The 18,131-nt window shown below is 47.6% G+C and overlaps 1 protein-coding gene across 4 annotated transcripts in view; it reads right to left on the reverse strand.

Annotated features, from left to right (window-relative positions):
* Positions 1 to 18,131, reverse strand: part of HMBOX1 (homeobox containing 1) — a 106,862-nt gene that overhangs the window by 19,624 nt on the left and 69,107 nt on the right. For all 4 annotated transcript variants that reach the window (XM_075341266.1, XM_075341265.1, XM_075341264.1 and 1 more), the window contains exon 3: positions 16,189 to 16,659. In XM_075341266.1, coding sequence (XP_075197381.1) covers positions 16,189 to 16,659 — 471 coding nt within the window. The remainder of the gene's footprint in view (positions 1 to 16,188; positions 16,660 to 18,131) is intronic.

Consider the following 18,131-nt stretch of genomic DNA (forward strand, 5'->3'; position numbering starts at 1 on the left):
GTATTACATATTTACAATTTATTACAGTTTTTTGTGTTCTAAAGTTGTATTCCAATAAATATATTTTATGTTCTATCCAAATATCTTGATTATTGTATCATAAAAATTATTAAATGTCTGATGTTCACATACACATATTCATGTACTACAATAAATTTTTCACCTAACTATAAGCAATATATGTAGGAGTCGGAGTCGGAGCCGGAGTCGGAGTCGGAGCCGGAGTCTGAGTCGGTGCAAGAGAATTTGAGGAGTCGGAGTCGAAGGTTTGGCTTACCGACTCCACAGCCCTGAATGTAAGTACACAGTGACTGCACCAGCAGAATAGTGAGTGCAGCTCTGAAATATAATAAACATGAAATCTCTGACACTTTTACAGATCTCACACAGGGAACATTACTCAGGCCCTAGGGAAGTGAAGGGAGTAAACGAGAGCTGCACATAGAAGCATTTCTGCTTTGTACAGACCCTCTTCATCTCCTTCTGGATTATCTATACTCTTCAGCCTCAGGACCCCCCCCCCCCAAAAAAAAAAAAAAACAACACTTCCCGCAACACCAATTACTTAAACATAAATACACCCCAAAAACGACTCCTGCCGCAAGCATGGCACAGAGTCTCCACTCCAAAATCCAATATCCCCCTCGGCTTAGACTTACAGGGACTTATCCCCTGCTCTCCACTACAGCAGGAGGGGAAACCGGGGCGACAGTGATGGATGATAGGAAAGTGTTAATAAAATGGAGAGGAGCCGCAGTGTAGAGCCAGGGGCCAGACTAGTGACATGCCATAAAGTAGCGGGCTGGCTGGCAAGGGCTTTTAATGAGTGTCATATCTGATCAGGAGTGTCATCACAGCAGGATGGATGAGGGTAATTCTGGGGAAGGTGTGCGAGCGCCATATGGCATGTGGAAACTTTCATTACTGAGGGGAGGCATAAATCTCCGACTTCAGACATAAAGCCCGAGACATAAAATAAGATGGTCGGGATGGGGGGAGGGGATGCGTTCGAGACACACACGTGGGTACTGGGGAATCGTCCCGGAGCTCTTCATATCGTGCTGTGCTGATAGAGGAGCTGAGCAGTGTCACGCCATATACCTCCCCTTCCAGTCTGCATTATTTAGGAACACGTCATGGCAAAGTATATATTTTTTTTCTTACCTGGTGTGAATGCTGCTGTTCTCCTGAATCCGGCGCCGCTTTTCTCTTCTTTCTACGCTTCTCCGTTCCCGAGATACAGCCCCTTCTTTCCTGTATATAAATCTAGTCTTATTGGTCAGCTGGGTGTGGTCCTAAACTCTTTGTGGGCGTGTTTTTGAGTAGCACACCTACTTGTCCAACAAGACCAGAATTTTTAAGAGGCCATATCTCATGAACAGAAAGGCGCAGGAAGAAAAGAAAAACATCGCCGAATTCAGGAGAACAGCAGCTTCTACAAAATAGGTAAATAAGTATATAGTTATAGCAAATGACAAATCCTCTTTAAATCAGATTTTTCTCATTACCCAGATGTTAAATAGAATAAGGTTAATATGGACACAATTTACCATCCTACAGTATTTCAGGTTGCATAACCTTAGTAATCAGAAAAGTGTTCTTAATAGTGTAGGCTGCAATAGGGAATCACATGGTCCTGATTAATCATTTGTGTGGGTGTTTTTTTAGTCACTTTCCTCCTTTTTTTTGTTGTGGTATTATTAGTTGCCGTTTTTTTGGCGCCAAATTCTTCCAAATGGCACACGAGATTCAGGCGTTAGGTACAAAGGCCAAAAGGGTCTTCCCTCCCTACCTTGAACTGTTTTTGGAGACTTTTTTGGTGTCAAAGGTTGCGCATTTTGCAAAAAATACCCCATGGGTTGAAGAGGACTGGGCCTACAGTGGAGATGTACAGAATTTTGTGACTTTTTAAAAAGTCGCAAATGATGAATGGGATGAAAACGTCTGGAGTTACTAGATTAAGGCAAAAAAAAAAATGACTAGGATAAAAAAAACAACAAAAAATAGACTTAAAAAAAGGTGTAACAAGCTGGCCGCAAAGACTATTGGACTTTTTTTCCAGCACAAAGGACTTGTTACTTCGATGTTATTTTTGTGTTTTATTAGAGATTTTCTTGCTTGTCAGTTTAAGGTCACTTGTCTGTGCACAATTAGAAGGGGGAAGGGGTTGTAATAGCAGTGTCATATTAGTTAGCCTCTTAGAAGCTAATGTAATCAGGCATGTAGAAGTCCTGATCTGGTGAGGGGTTGTGGGTCTATTGTTCCCCACTGCAGGGGTCTCCCTGGCACACAATCCTACAGACTGGCCAGAGACTGCCTTCCTTCATACTTGGAATTACATGAAATAAATGTTTAAAGGGGGTGGGATGAGATCAACTCTGCTCATTCAGGGGGCTGCTCCCGAAAGAGATAGAAAAGCTTGGAGACATGTTTGGAGGTAGTTGATGCTGTGATGCAAAGTTTAATCTGCCCAATTCCAGCCTAGCTGAAGCCAGTGGCATAGCAAAGGGGGGACGGAGGGGGGCGGTCCGCCCCGGGCGGCACATGTCAGGGGGGTGGCGTTTTGGCCACTCGCCTTCAGTTCTGCTGCCCCCGGGCCGAGTTCCGGGGACCGAAGTCCTCTGCAGGAAACTGTGGCTGCCGTCCCTTTAAGGCGCGCAGACCACAGCGTCCTCCTGGTTTGAGCTTCATCTGTGGGCGGAGCTACCCACGCGGCCTGCTGAGTCCCACAGATAAAGGAGGCGCAGTACCAGCCACCGGCGCTGTGTGGGCCCCCTCTCCTCCGTGACCGAGCGGTAAGTGCTATCCCCCTCGAACTGTATACTCCCTCCCAGCCACCCGGTTTATGGGCCCCAGTGAGCCCCCCCCCGGAGCCGCGTGTGCGGGCCCCCAAAAGCCGCATGTGTGTCTATATGTGAAGCAGAGTTGTGTGTGTCTGTATGTATGTATGCAGTAGAGCTGTGTGTCTGTCTGTATGTCGCAGAGCTGTGTGTGTATGTATGCATCAGCTACAGAGTTGTGTGCGTCTGTATGTATGCATCAGCTACAGAGTTGTGTGTGTCTGTATGTAGCAAAGTTGTGTGTGTCTGTATGTATGTATGCAGCAGCCTCAGAGTTGTGTGTCTGTTTGTATATAGCAGCTGCAGAGATGTGTGTGTCTGTATGTATGCAGCAGCCTCAGAGTTGTGTGTCTGTTTGTATGTAGCAGCTAGAGTTGTGTGTGTCTGTATGTATGCATCAGCTACAGAGTTGTGTGTGTCTGTATGTATGCATGTATGCAGCAGCTGCAGAGTTGTGTGTGTCTGTATGTATGCATGTATGCAGCAGCTGCAGAGTTGTGTGTGTCTGTATGTATGCATGTATGCAGCAGCTACAGAGTTGTGGATCTGTCTGTATGTAGCAGAGTTGTGTCTGCATGTATGTAGCAGCTGCAGAGTTGTGTGTGTCTATGTACGCTGCAGAGCTGTGTGTCTGTCTGTATGTATGCAGCAGAGATGTTTGTGTCTGTATGTATATATATATATATATATTATATATTAGGCCTACATGTGTGTAAAAAGGTGAAAGTCTAGGACTAATAGCAGCAGTCTACAATTAGATCTTTGATTGTAGTTCCATGAAAAATAAATATTTTGATGGCTTTCCGGATTTTTGAAAGTTTCTGGATTATCGACTGGCAACGGAGGGGGGCGGCAAATTTGACGACCGCCCCGGGTGGCAAAAGCAGTAGCTACGCCACTGGCTGAAGCCTCCCCAGATCATCACCGATCCTCCACCAAATTTCACAGTGGGTGCAGACACTGTGGCTTGTACGCCTCTACAGGTCTCCATCTCACCATTAGATGACCAGCTGAAAATTAGACTCAGAGTACCTTACTCTAGAAATTGGGCAGATTAAACTTTGCGAATGACGTATAAATCAAACCACATACAAGGTTATCCTGGAAAAACAGCTGCTTCCTTCTGCTCAGGTAATGTTCCCCAACTCTGAGGACTGGTGTTTCCAGCAGGACAATGCACCATGCCACACAGCTAGGTCAATCAATGTGTGGATGAAGGACATCAAAACCCTGTCATGGCCAGCCCAATCTCCAGACCTGAACCCCATTGAAAACCCCTGGAATGTAATCAAGAGGAAGATGGATAGTCACAAGCCATCAAACAATGAAGAACTGCTTAAATGTTTGCACCAGGAGTGGCATAAAATACCCAAAAGCAGTGTGACAGACTGGTGGAAAGCAGCCAAGACGCATGAAAGCTGGGATTAATAATCATGGTTATTCCACAAAATATTGATTTCTGAATCCTCCTGAGATAAATCATTATTAGTATTGTTGTTTCTAAATGATGATGAACTTGTTTTCTTTGCATTATTTGAGGTGTGAAAGCTCTGTGCATTGTTCTGTTATTTTCACCATTTCTCATTTTTAGAAAATTAATTCATTTATTGCTTGGAAATTCGGAGACGACGTGAGTAGTTTATAAAATAAAAAAAACAATTTACTCAAAAACATAAAGAGAAAAATCAGAAAAACTGACAATTTTGCAGCGGTCTCTTAATTTTTACCAGAGTTGTATATTAGTGGAACCACATTATTCCTCATCTCAGCCTGCGCTAGTAATCAGATGTTTCCAATTGTGCAGATGGATTTCTAGGAACAGAAAACTGTTACATTGTATCTATATTAATGGAACCACATTATTCCTCATCTCAGCCTGCGCTAGTAATCAGATTTTCCGACTGTGTGGATGGTTTGCTTGGGACAGAAAGCTTGTTACATTGTATAGATATATTAGTGGAACTACATCATTCCTCATCTCAGCCTGCGCTAGTAATCCGATTTTTTTTCCAATGTGCAGATGACTTGCCAGGGACAAAACTGTTGCTACATGGTATCTATATTACTAGAACCACATCATTCCTCATCTCAGCCTGTGCTAGTAATCCGATTTTTTGGGGGGGGATTTTGCAGATGGCTTGCTTGGGACAGAAAGCTATTGTTACACTGTATCTATATCTATGTTCGTGGAACCACATCATTTCTCATCTCAGCCTGCGCTGGTAATCAGATTTTTCTGATTGGGAGATGGTTTGCTAGGGACAGAAAGCTGTTGTTACACTGTATCTATATATATTAGTGGGACCACATAATTCCTCATCTCAACCCGTGCTAGTAATCAGGTTTTTCCAATTGTGCAGTTGATTTGCTAGGGATAGAGGTTTTTTTACCTTGTATCTATATTAGTGGAACCACATCATTCCTCATCTCAGCCTGCGCTAGTAATCAGATTTTTTGGATTCTGCATATGGCTTGCTTGGGACAGAAAGCTGGTGTTGCATTGTATCTATATGTATGTTAGTGGAACCACATCATTCCTCATCTCAGCCTGTACTAGTAATCCGATTTTTTTCCATTGTGCAGATGGCTTGCCAGGGACAGAAAACTGTTGCTACATTGTATCTATATTACTAGAACCACATCATTCCTCATCTCAGCCTGTGCTAGTAATCAGATTTTTCCAATTGTGCAGAAGGGTTTCTAGGGAAAGAAAACTATTGTTACATTGTATCTATATTAGTGCAACCACATCCATCTCAGCCTGTGCTAGTAATCAGATCTTTCTGATTGTGCAGATGGTTTTCTAGGGATAGAAAGCGTTTTCTCACATTGTGTCTATTAGTGGACAACATAATTTCTCATCTCTGCACTTGCTAGTAATCAGATTTTTGTGATTGTGCAGATGGTTTGCTAGGTACAGAAAACTATTGTTATATTGTCTCTATATTAGTAGAACCACATCGTTCCTCAGCTCAGCCTGTGCTAGTAATCAGAGGTTTCCAATTGTGCAGATGCTTTGGTAGGGATAGAGAGTTTTTACAGCGTATCTATTAATGGAACCACATCATTCCTCATTTCTGACTGCACTAGTAATCAGATTTTTTTGGATTCTGCAGGTGGCTTGCTTGGGACAGAAAGCTATTGTCACATTGTATCTATATGTATGTTAGTGGAACCACATCATTCCTCATCTCAGCCTGTGCTAGTAATCAGATTTTTCCAATTGTGCAGAGGGGTTTCTAGGGATAGATCTTTCTGATTGTGCAGATGGTTTGCTAGGGCTAGAAAGCGTTTTTCACATTGTATCTATTATTAGTGGAACCACATCATTCTCATTTCTGCCTGCACTAGTAATCAGATTTCTCAGATTGTCTGGATGGTTGCTAGGGACAGAAAGCTCATTATACTGTATAAATATATTCGTGGAACTACATCATTCCTCATCTCAGCCTGCACTAGCAATTAGATTTTTCCAATTGTGCAGATGGTTTGCTAGGGATAAAAAGTTGTTTTTACATTGTATATCTGTTAGTGGAACCACATCATTCCTCATTTCTGACTGCACTAGTAATCAGATTTTTTTGGATTCTGCAGATGGCTTGCTTGGGACAGAAAGCTATTGTCACATTGTATCTATATGTATGTTAGTGGAACCACATCATTCCTCAACTCAGCCAGAGCTAGTAATCAGATTTTTGTTAATATATTCACAAAGCGTTAAATAATGCGGGAGGTGGAGTGTTGCGATTCAAATGTAGCGCTGCCTTTGTCAGATTTCACTTACGTGCAATTAAACGCGTTTCGCAATGTATCGGTAAGCAGCTATAATGCCGGTCTACATTATCTAAAGCCAAGTAATTAAGTGATATTAATTATGACTCCTGCATCGGTGTTCTCTATACCGCCGGTTGCAGCCGAAGTCAGCGGCGCGCCGTTGTGTCCGCACCGAGCGCGGCGAATTGCTAAGTTAGGGAGCGAGAGCACTTAATTAAACAATGAAATGATATACAGCTGCAAGTAAAGGCCACAACTGAATTTTAATCTGTTTTCTAATTAAAAACGAAATGAGAAATTTCTAAACCAATTACGGCGTTCGGGAGAGAAAGCGTTATTTGTTTAGCAAACGGATCTATAATGCAAGCAGTGCTGCCTGCGCTACCATATCAGCGAGCCGGGCGCTGGTCGCAGGCGACACAGATGTGATTCATGATCGTTTAAAGGGAAAACGGCCAAAAAAAGTGATCTGACAAGTCCTCATTGTCCTCCCTGGTTAACAGATATACCTAAAGGAGTTGTACAACTTGAAGGGGTTAACCCCCTTTAATGCCAAATACCAGAAAAATGAAAGACTGTTTTAAGGTATTTTTATTTCTTTCTGCAAAGTCAAAAGTTTCCATACACTAAGAGTACTGTGCCTTTAAACAATATGGGACAGCCCATATGATGATGTCATGTCTTTGGAAGCTTCTGATAGGTTTATTGGCAACATCTGAGTTAATTACAGACACACCTGTGGATGTGTTTTGATGCACACCTGAAACACGCGGCTTCTTTGTGCAGCATCATGGGAAAGTCAAACGAAATCAGCCAAGATCTCCGGAAGAGAATTGTGGAGTTGCACAAGTCTGGCTCATCCTTGGGTGCAATTTCCAGATACCTGAAGGTGCCTCGTTCATCTGTACAAACAATTATACACAAGTACAAACAAGATGGGAATGTCCAGCCATCATACCGCTCAGGAAGGAGACGGGTTCTGTGCACCAGAGATGAACGTGCTTTGGTCAGAGATGTGCATATCAACCCAAGAACAAAAGCAAAAGACCTTGTGAAGATGCTGGCGGAAGCTGGTAAGATTGCATCATTATCCACAGTGAAACGAGCACTGTTTCAACATGGGCTGAAAGAACAATCTGCCCGGAAGAAGCCATTAGTCCAAAAGAAACATAAAAAAGACAGATTAATGTTTGTAAATGCACACAGGAACAAAGACCTTAATTTTTGGAGACAAGTCCTGTGGTCTGATGACACTAAAATTGAACTGTTTGGCCATAATGACCATCGTTACGTTTTGGAGAAAAAAGGGAAAAAACTTGAAAGCTTAAGAAAACCATCCCAACTGTGACACACGGGGGCGGCAGCATCATGTTGTGGGGTTGTTTTGCTGCAGGAGGGACTGGTGCACTTCACAAAGAAGGGAATTTTGTTTACTTACCGTAAATTCCTTTTCTTCTAGCTCTAATTGGGAGACCCAGACAATTGGGTGTATAGGCTATGCCTCCGGAGGCCGCACAAAGTATTACACTCAAAAGTGTTAAGCCCCTCCCCTTCTGCCTATACACCCCCCGTGCTCCCACGGGCTCCTCAGTTTTGGTGCAAAAGCAAGAAGGAGGAAAAAGAATTATAAACTGGTTAAAAGTAACTTCAATCCGAAGGAATATCGGAGAACTGAAACCATTCAACATGAACAACATGTGTACACAAAAAAACAGGGGCGGGCGCTGGGTCTCCCAATTAGAGCTAGAAGAAAAGGAATTTACGGTAAGTAAACAAAATTCCCTTCTTCTTTGTCGCTCTATTGGGAGACCCAGACAATTGGGACGTCCAAAAGCAGTCCCTGGGTGGGTAAAATAATACCTCATAATAGAGCCGTAAAACGGCCTCTTCCTACAGGTGGGCAACCGCCGCCTGAAGGACTCGTCTACCTAGGCTGGCATCCGCCGAAGCATAGGTATGCACCTGATAGTGCTTCGTGAAAGTGTGCAGGCTCGACCAGGTAGCTGCCTGACACACCTGCTGAGCCGCAGCCTGGTGCCTCAAAGCCCAGGACGCGCCCACGGCTCTGGTAGAATGGGCCTTCAGCCCTGAGGTAACCGGAAGCCCAGCAGAACGGTAGGCTTTGATAATTGGCTCCTTGATCCACCGAGCCAGGGTTGATTTGGAAGCCTGTGACCCTTTACGCTGGCCAGCGACAAGGACAAAGAGTGCATCCGAGCGGCGCAGGGGCGCCGTACGAGAAATGTAGAGTCTGAGTGCTCTCACCCAATCTAACAAGTGCCAATCCTTTTCACATTGGTGAACTGGATGAGGATAAAAAGAAGGTAAGGAGATATCCTGATTAAGATGAAAGGAGGATACCACCTTAGGGAGAAAGTCCGGAACCGGACGTAGAACCACCTTGTCCTGGTGAAACACCAGGAAAGGAGCTTTGCACGACAATGCTGCTAGCTCAGACACTCTCCGAAGAGAAGTGACTGCTACTAGAAAAACCACTTTCTGCGAAAGTCGTGAGAGGGAAATATCTCTCATTGGCTCGAATGGTGGTTTCTGAAGAACCATCAGAACCCTGTTTAGATCCCAGGGTTCTAACGGCCGCTTGTAAGGAGGAACGATGTGACAAACCCCCTGCAGGAACGTGCGTACCCGTGGAAGCCTGGCTAGGCGCTTCTGGAAAAACACAGAGCGCTGAGACTTGTCCCTTAAGGGAGCCGAGCGACAAACCCTTTTCCAGTCCAGATTGAAGGAAGGACAGAAAAGTGGGCAAGTCAAGAGGGCAGGGAGAAAAACCCTGAGCAGAGCACCACGACAGGAAAATTTTCCACGTCCTGTGGTAGATCTTGCTAGCCTGTCTCATAGTGGCAATGACCTCTCGAGATAATCCTGAAGACGCTAGGGTCCAGGACTCAATGGCCACACAGTCAGGTTGAGGGCCGCAGAATTCAGATGGAAAAAACGGCCCTCGAGATAGCAAGTCTGGTCGGTCTGGTAGTGCCCACGGTTGGCCGACCGTGAGATGCCACAGATCCGGGTATCACGACCTCCTTGGCCAGCCTGGAGCGACGAGGATGGCGCGGCGGCAGTCGGTCCTGATCTTGCGTAACACTCTGGGCAACAGTGCCAGCGGAGGAAACACAAAAGGGAGCTGAAACTGCGACCATCCTGAACTAAGGCGTCTGCCGCCAGAGCTCTGGGATCTTGAGACCGTGCCATGAACATTGGTACCTTGTTGTTGTGCCGGGACGCCATGAGGTCGACGTCCGGCACCCCCCAGCAGCAACGGATCTCCTAAAACACGTCCGTGTGAAGGGACCATTCCCCTGCGTCCATGCCCTGGCAACTGAGATAATCTGCTTCCCAGTTTTCCACGCCTGGGATGTGAACTGCGGATATGGTGGATGCCGTGGCTTCCACCCACATCAAAATCCGCCGGACTTCCTGGAAGGCTTGCCGGCTGCGTGTGCCGCCTTGGTGGTTGATGTATGCCACCGCTGTGGAAATGTCCGACTGAATTCGGATCTGCTTGCCCTCCAGCCACTGCTGGAACGCTTTCTGGGCAAGATACACTGCCCGTATTTCCAGAACGTTGATCTGAAGCGAGGACTCTTGCTGGGTCCACGTACCCTGAGCCCTGTGGTGGGGAAAAAAACGCTCCCCACCCTGACAGACTCGCGTCCGTCGTGACTACTTCCCAGGATGGGGGTAGGAAGGATTTCCCCTTCGATAACGAAGTGGGAAGAAGCCACCATCGAAGGGAAGCTTTGGTCGCCTGAGAGAGGGAGACGGTCCTGTCGAGGGACGTCGGCTTCCTGTCCCATTTGCGTAGGATGTCCCATTGAAGGGGACGCAGGTGAAACTGCGCGAAAGGGACTGCCTCCATTGCTGCCACCATCTTCCCCAGGAAGTGCATGAGGCGCCTCAAGGGGTGTGACTGGCCTTGAAGGAGAGATTGTACCCCTTTCTGTAGTGCCTACTGCTTGAACAGCGGAAGCTTCACTATTGCTGAGAGAGTATGAAACTCCATGCCAAGATATGTCAGCCATTGGGCCGGTGTCAGATTTGACTTTGGAAAATTGATGATCCACCCGACACCCTGGAGAGTCTCCAGGGAAGCGTCGAGGATGCGTTGGCATGCCTCTTGAGAGGGTGCCTTGATCAGCATCCAAGTACGGGATCACCGAGTGACCCTGCGAGTGTAGGAGCGCTACTACAGTAGCCATAACCTTGGTAAAAACCCGTGGGGCTGTTGCCAGGCCGAACGGCAGTGCCACGAATTGCAGGTGTTCGTTTCCTATGTCGAAGCGCAAGAAGCGCTGGGCTCTGGAGCAATCGGTACGTGGAGATAAGCATCTTTGATATCGATCGACGCAAGGATCTCCTTGGTACATTGAGGCGATGACGGAGCGGAGGGATTCCATCCTGAACCGTCTGGTTTTACATGTTTGTTGAGCAGTTTCAGGTCCAGGACCGGGCGGAAAGACCCGTCCTCCTTTGGGACCACAAACAAGATGGAGTAAAAACCGTGGCTCAGTTGCTGAAGAGGAACCGGGATCACCACTCCTTCTGCCTTCAGAGTGCACAGCGCCTGCAGAAGAGCCTCGGCTCGCTAGGGAGGCGGGAATGACCTGAAGAATCGAGTCGGGGGACGAGAGGTGAACTCAATCTTGTAACCGTGAGACAGAATGTCTCTCACCCAGCGGTCTTTTATTTGTGGCAGCCAGGTGTCGCAAAAGCGGGAGAGCCTGCCACCGACCGAGGATGCTACTAGAGGAGGTCGAAGTCATGAGGAAGCCGCTTTGTTAGCGGCGCCTCCGGTGGCCTTTTAAGGACGTGACTTAGACCGCCATGCATCAGAGTTCCTTTGTTCTTTCTGAGACCTTTTGGACGAGGAGAATTGGGACCTGCCCCGCCCTGAAAGGACCGAAACCTCGACTGCCCTCTCCTCTGTTGGGGTATGTCCTGTTTGGACTGGGGTAAGGATGTATCCTTTCCCTTGGATTGTGTGATGATTTCATCCAGACGCTCGCCAAACAGCCTGTCGCCAGAAATTGGCAAACTGGTTAAGCGCTTTTTTGGAAGCAAAATCTGCCTTCCATTCCCGTAGCCACAAGGTCCTGCGGAGTACCACCGAATTGGCGGCCACGACCGCCGTACGGCTCGCAGAGTCCAGGACAGCAATAATAGCGTAAGACGCAATTGCCGAGGTCTGGGTGGTAATGGATCTAGCCGCCAGTCTGGAGATTGGAGGATCCACTTTGGGACACTGAGTCCAACCTTTAACCACGTCAGGGGGAAAAGGATAACGTGTATCCTTAAGGCGCTTAGAAAACCGCTTATCTGGACAAGCATGATGAATCTGGACTGCCTCTCTGAAATCAGAGTGGTCCAGAAACATACTCGGTGTAAGAGAAGTTGACTCCTCCGCCGGAGGAGCTGAGGGAGAAATATCCAGCATTTGATCGATGGACGCAATAAGAACGTTCACTATGGCGTCCCCGTCTGGAGTATTAAGATTGAGAGCGGCCTCAGGATCAGAATCCTGATCAGCTGTCTCCGCATTATCAACCAGAGATTCCCCCCGCTGAGACCCTGAACAGTATGATGTCGAGGGAAATTCTAAGCGAGCCCGCTTAGTCGGTCTGGGGCTGGGGTCTAAGTCAGAACCCTCAGTCTGGGATGTATGAGATACCCCGGGAGGACATTGTTGGTCCAACTGAGGGGGGCCAGGGAACAATGATTCAACAGAGTCCCTTTGCTGAGATACCGGCCTGGACTGCAAGGCTTCTAGTATCTTAGTCATAGTCTCAGAGAGTTTTGCAAACTCCGTCCCCGTCACTAGGACAGTGTCAACAGGTGGCTCCCCCTGGGCCCCTCTTAGCAGAGGCCCTGGCTGAAGAAGTGTCACAGGGGCCGAACAGTGCATACAATGAGGGTCAATGGAACCTGCCGGCAGCTGGGTCGTACAAGCGACGCAGGCAGCATAATAAGCCTGTTTTTGGCACCCCTGCCTTTTGTGGGCGCCATGCTATTGTTTTCCCTGAGTAACACACTAGGGTATATAGCCAGAATGAACTGTGCACATACAGTGTAAATTATATACAGTACACAAATAATGTACCAATACACTACAGCACCATGGGGCTAGCACCACAGGTGCTGCTTACCATCCGCCTAAAGCGGTTATGAGGCCACCAGAGACCGTGTCTGGGTCTCTCAGGGTTTGTCCCTCTCTGCAGCGTCGTAGGAGCTGACAGGAAATGGCTGCGGCGTCCTGACGAGAGGAGGGAGCCGTGGCCGAGGTGCTCACACTGTGCACAGTGAGGGGGGTAGAGTATGGAAATCATACTCCAGCCCTCAGTGCTGCTCGTTCCGTGCAGCGTCCCGCCCTTCCCCTGCCTGTCAGGGCTGAGGGCGGGAGAAAGGGAAACTAGGCCGCAAGCAAGCCGGGGACTCGAGTATACGCGTGGCCGCCGTAAAAGCGCGGCCGACGCCGAAGTCCCCGTCGAACTACAAGTCCCAGCCGCGCCGCAGTTTCCCATGGCAGCGGTGGTTAGCGCGGTAGCCCCTACATATAAACACACTCAGCAACGCTGAGTGTGTAATGGCACAGTTTAACCCGGTCAGCGCCGCGGTCCCCGGTGCACTAGCACACCCAGCAAAGCTGAGGTGTTGCCGTGTGCGGTCCCCACAGGGATACAGAGTACCTTCACGTAGCAGGGCCATGTCCCTGAACTGTACCCGGCTCCTATCCAGCAGGCTCCACAGGAGTTGTGGATGAAGCCCGGTCTCAGTGCCTGGAGACCGATAGGATCCCACTTCACCCAGAGCCCTGAGGGGGATGGGGAAGGAAAGCAGCATGTGGGCTCCAGCCTCTGTACCCGCAATGGATACCTCAACCTTAACAACACCGCCGACAAGAGTGGGGTGAGAAGGGAGCATGCTGGGGGCCCTATATGGGCCCACTTTTCTTCCAACCGACATAGTCAGCAGCTGCTGCTGACTAATCTGTGGAGCTGTGCTGTGCGTGTCTGACCTCCTTCGCACAAAGCAAAAAACTGAGGAGCCCGTGGGAGCACGGGGGGTGTATAGGCAGAAGGGGAGGGGCTTAACACTTTTGAGTGTAATACTTTGTGCGGCCTCCGGAGGCATAGCCTATACACCCAATTGTCTGGGTCTCCCAATAGAGCGACAAAGAAATAGATGGCATAATGAGGAAGGAGATTATGTAGCAATACTGAAGAACATCTCAAGAAATCAGCCAGGAACTTAAAGCTTCAGCGGAAATGGATCTTCCAAAAGGACAATGACCCGAAGCTACTGCCAAAGTGGTTACAAAGTGGCTTAAGGATAACAAAGTCAATGTTTTGGAGTGGCCATCACAAAGCCCTGATCTCAATCCTATAGAAAATTTATGGGCAAAGCTGAAAAGGCTGAAGTGAGCGGCGACCTACAAACATGGCTCAGTTACACCAGATCTGTCAGGAGGAATCGGCCCAAATTCCACCAAATATTGTGAGAAGCTTCTGGAAGGATCCAAAACATTTCACCCAAGTCACACAGTGTAAGGGCAATGGCACCAAATACTAATGACATGGAGGGAACTGCACTGTGCAGAAAGGAAGAAAAATGCCTGGAAACATTCTCTCCCTCCCTCATTATTACGGCATTTGGCAAATCGAAATAATTTTGGTTCCTAATTGACCTAAAACGGGAAAGGTTTATTCTGATTTCATGTCAGATAGTGAGAAAAACCTGCAGATGTGTCTGTATAGAGAGCGGAGGGAAAAACCTGCACATGTGTCTGAATAGAAAGCGGAGGGAAAAACCTGCAGATGTGTCTGTATAGAGAGCGGAGGGAAAAACCTGCACATGTGTCTGAATAGAGAGCGGAGGGAAAAACCTGCACATGTGTCTGTATAGAGAGCGGAGGGGAAAACCTGCAGATGTGTCTGTATAGAGAGCGGAGGGGAAAACCTGCAAATGTGTCTGAATAGAGAGCGGAGGGAAAAACCTGCACATGTGTCTGAATAGAGAGCGGAGGGAAAAACCTGCACATGTGTCTGTATAGAGAGCGGAGGGAAAAACCTGCAGATGTGTGTGTATAGAGAGCGGAGGGAAAACCTGCAGATGTGTCTTTATAGAGAGTAGAGGGAAAAACCTGCAGATGTGTTTGTATAGAGAATGGAGGTGAAAAACCTGCAGATGTGTCTTTATATAGAGAGCGGAGGGAAAAATATGCAGATGTGTGTATAGAAAGCGGAGGGGAAAAACCTGCAGATGTGTCTGTATAGAGAGCAGAGGGAAAAACCTGCAGATGTGTCTGTATAGACAGCGGAGGGAAAAACCTGCAGATGTGTCATTATAGATATGAATGCATAAGACTGTCTGGGGCATCGCCAACTACGATAACCATTCCTAGGACCTTGTGGTGCTGCAGACTTCAGCAAATATCTGATCAGTCCAAGTGTGCACCATGGCCTGGGACGCTCATCACAGACCGGCCGCCCTCCGCTAAGGTCTATCTGTACCGGCTCTGGCCTAGACGTCAGTCCTGAAGGCTTCTATAGGTGATTTACTGACCGGAGACCAAAATGTGGTGTCAGAAGCAATACAGCTTAAATAGTGAGCCGAACACAATTAGAAATAGATCTGCTCAGATATACGGCTTCTTCTTGGGCAAAGCTCCAATAAGGAATCACAAATGAGGCCAACGTCTCCTGTAACACAGGCCAGATACCGAGGGGGATCGAAATACGGGACATAACCGAACTGAGAGCCAAGAGGAAAACCATCAATGTTCCATCTAAAAGGCAAAAAAACCCTCAGTAAATAAGAATATGAGGGAGTCATCATCTGGCCAAGATGTTTCTTAAAGGGGCTGTCAGGCCACAAACCCCCTAAAAAATAAAAAACCCCACCACCTGAAAATACTCAACTGACATCACCCGCCTGGATCCAGTGCCGGGCTCTGCATGGTCTGTACCGGCACAGAAATACGAGAAGTCCCCTTTCCACCAGTTTCTTGAGCAGCGTGTCATCGGGAAGTAACCTGACCGCTGCAGCCATCACAGACTGTAGCGGTCCTTCTGGAGGGACTGTGACGTCACCTCCTCCTGTGCCTGCGCACACCACGTAGCACCCTGCGCTGCATCCAGATGGGTGGTGGTAGGAGACTACGACTATCCTTGGTTATTGTTCACAACTCCAAGCCAGTGGGGGAATTTTTTGTAGCCTGGATCCAAGTTACATTAGACTTGAGGTGGCCAAGTTTATAAATTTTGGCAGGACCAGTGGACTATCCAAGGTAAAGGAGGTATAGAATCGGCAACTTGGATGCAATCCCTCTTCTGGCAGCCATATTGGTCGTCAACCAGCTTTACGAAAATAAAGACAACTAATCCTGAACAACTTTAGCAGAAGAGGACGCCTCAAGGGTCGGAGACCATCGGTAAATGTCTTACAGTTGACCAATGCACCCAACCACCACCAAGACAAAAGGATTGGGGAATTATTAAGCTTGTGAACAAGAACCAGGGGTTAGATTTTAGCATTGCAAGGAACACCCGGTACTGACCTCATGAGCTCCTCAACCTTATCGTCTATGTCCAGGTCCTCCTCGGAAGCCTCGAAGCTGTACGACCTTGGGCCGATGCTGTTGGTGTGGTAGCGCGTGGGGGACAGCTTGCCGTTGGAGGTTGGGAGCCGCTCGCTGCTCTCTCTCCCGTTCTGGTTAGTAGTGCAAGGTTGCGGGGAAGTGTCGCAGCTGTTGCTGGGTGAGGGGGACATGCCACAATGGAGGGTCTGTGTGGAGGCGGTGGCGGTGGAGGACAACGCCGGGACGTTGTTGGTGCTGTAGGTGCTGCTGCCGTAGTTTGATCTCCTTCCAAACTTATCGCTGTGTTCTTGGTCCAGGCGCTCCAACGTCTCCAGGGCGTGGAGGATCTCGTGTTTGGTCATTCCCGTGCGTCGTAGGCGCTGCAGCAGGTCTATCTGCTCTATGGTAAACCTGGGCTCATCCGTATAATGGGACATGGTTTCTGGCAGACTGCAAATAAGACAGAAAAACGAATTAGTAACAAGTATTTTGTTACAAAGGTAATAAATCTATACACACACATGCACATTGTATCACAAAAGTGAGTACACCCCTAAGTGAAAATGATCAAACTGTCATGTGACTCAGTGTTACGAGATCTCAGGTGTACATGGCTGGCAGGGGTGTTACATTTGGTGTTCTCTCTCACACACTCTTATACTGGTCACTGAAAGCTCAGCATGGCTCCTCATGGCAAAGAAGTGTCTGAGGATCGGAAAAAAGATTTATTGCTCTACATAAAAAGATAGCCGAGGCTATAAGACAGTCACCACCCTGATACTAAGCTGCAGCACGGTGGCCAAGACCATACAGCGGTATAACCAGACAGGATCCACTCATAACAGCCCTCGCCATGGCCGACCACAGAAGCCGAGTGCACGTTATCAGCGTCATATCCAGAGGTTGTCTATTCAGAATAGAGGCAACAGTGCGGCCAACATTACTGCAGAGGGTACGGGTACAGGGGGTGGGGGGGGTCCACCTGTCAGTGCTCAGACCAAATACCACACACTGCAGAGGTTACAGGGGTGAGGGGTCCGCCTGTCAGTGCGCAAATGAGCAATAATAAAAAATACTTCTGAATGATGATGTACATCACCTTTGTAGGGTATTTTACTTGGGGCAATAATCCCAACACATGGCAACTGCAATCCAGCAACACAAGGGGATGAGCTGTGGATCCACTGCCGATAAAAAGACTGACGGCACGGCTGACGGCGCGGCTATTTGTGATTGTTTGTGTGATCGTGGGTTCCCTCTTGTGATGTTGGTTACATGTAGGAGCGACAATTACCTTCCAGTAACGTAAATTTGCACTTATGGAGATTGATTTTCAAAAAAATGGTAAACAAACCCCAAAAAACGCCCTGCAATATATTTCTCATGTGCTGCAGATCTCACAGTCATTAGCAATTATGGTTACCTCTGCAGCTACACAGAGGGCTGGTAAAAAGGACGGAATATTAGCTTAATTGGTGACCGGACATAACCCTTCACACAGGAGCACAGAATATAGCGGGTCCCTCCGTCTCACCAGGCCGCTTATCATCACTCCGACATTCCAGCCCCGACTCAAGGACGCTCCATCGCTCCCCCGGCCTCCACAGCTGTAAGGTGTTATGGTGTTATCCTCTCCGAATACTCTCATATTGCACTTAACCCCTTTTATAGAGTCAGTCCGTTTCTGCTTCCATGTGCCATACTGTATTAAAGATGCACTATATGTGACTAATCAGACACATGCATCCATAAAACCCCGAAAAAACAGGGGTGTAAGTGGCTCCATTACATTGTGTGTGTACAGGCAGCGTTAATTCTAAATCCCAGTCCTTAAAATAGGTCTGTGGTTGCCGTTCTCGCAACGTGCAGCATAAATGTAGCCAAAGACATGAAGATCTCCACAATATCACTTAAAGGGGACC

The sequence above is a fragment of the Anomaloglossus baeobatrachus genome, chromosome 3 (genome assembly GCF_048569485.1).
Source record: "Anomaloglossus baeobatrachus isolate aAnoBae1 chromosome 3, aAnoBae1.hap1, whole genome shotgun sequence".
Lineage (NCBI taxonomy): Eukaryota > Metazoa > Chordata > Amphibia > Anura > Aromobatidae > Anomaloglossus > Anomaloglossus baeobatrachus.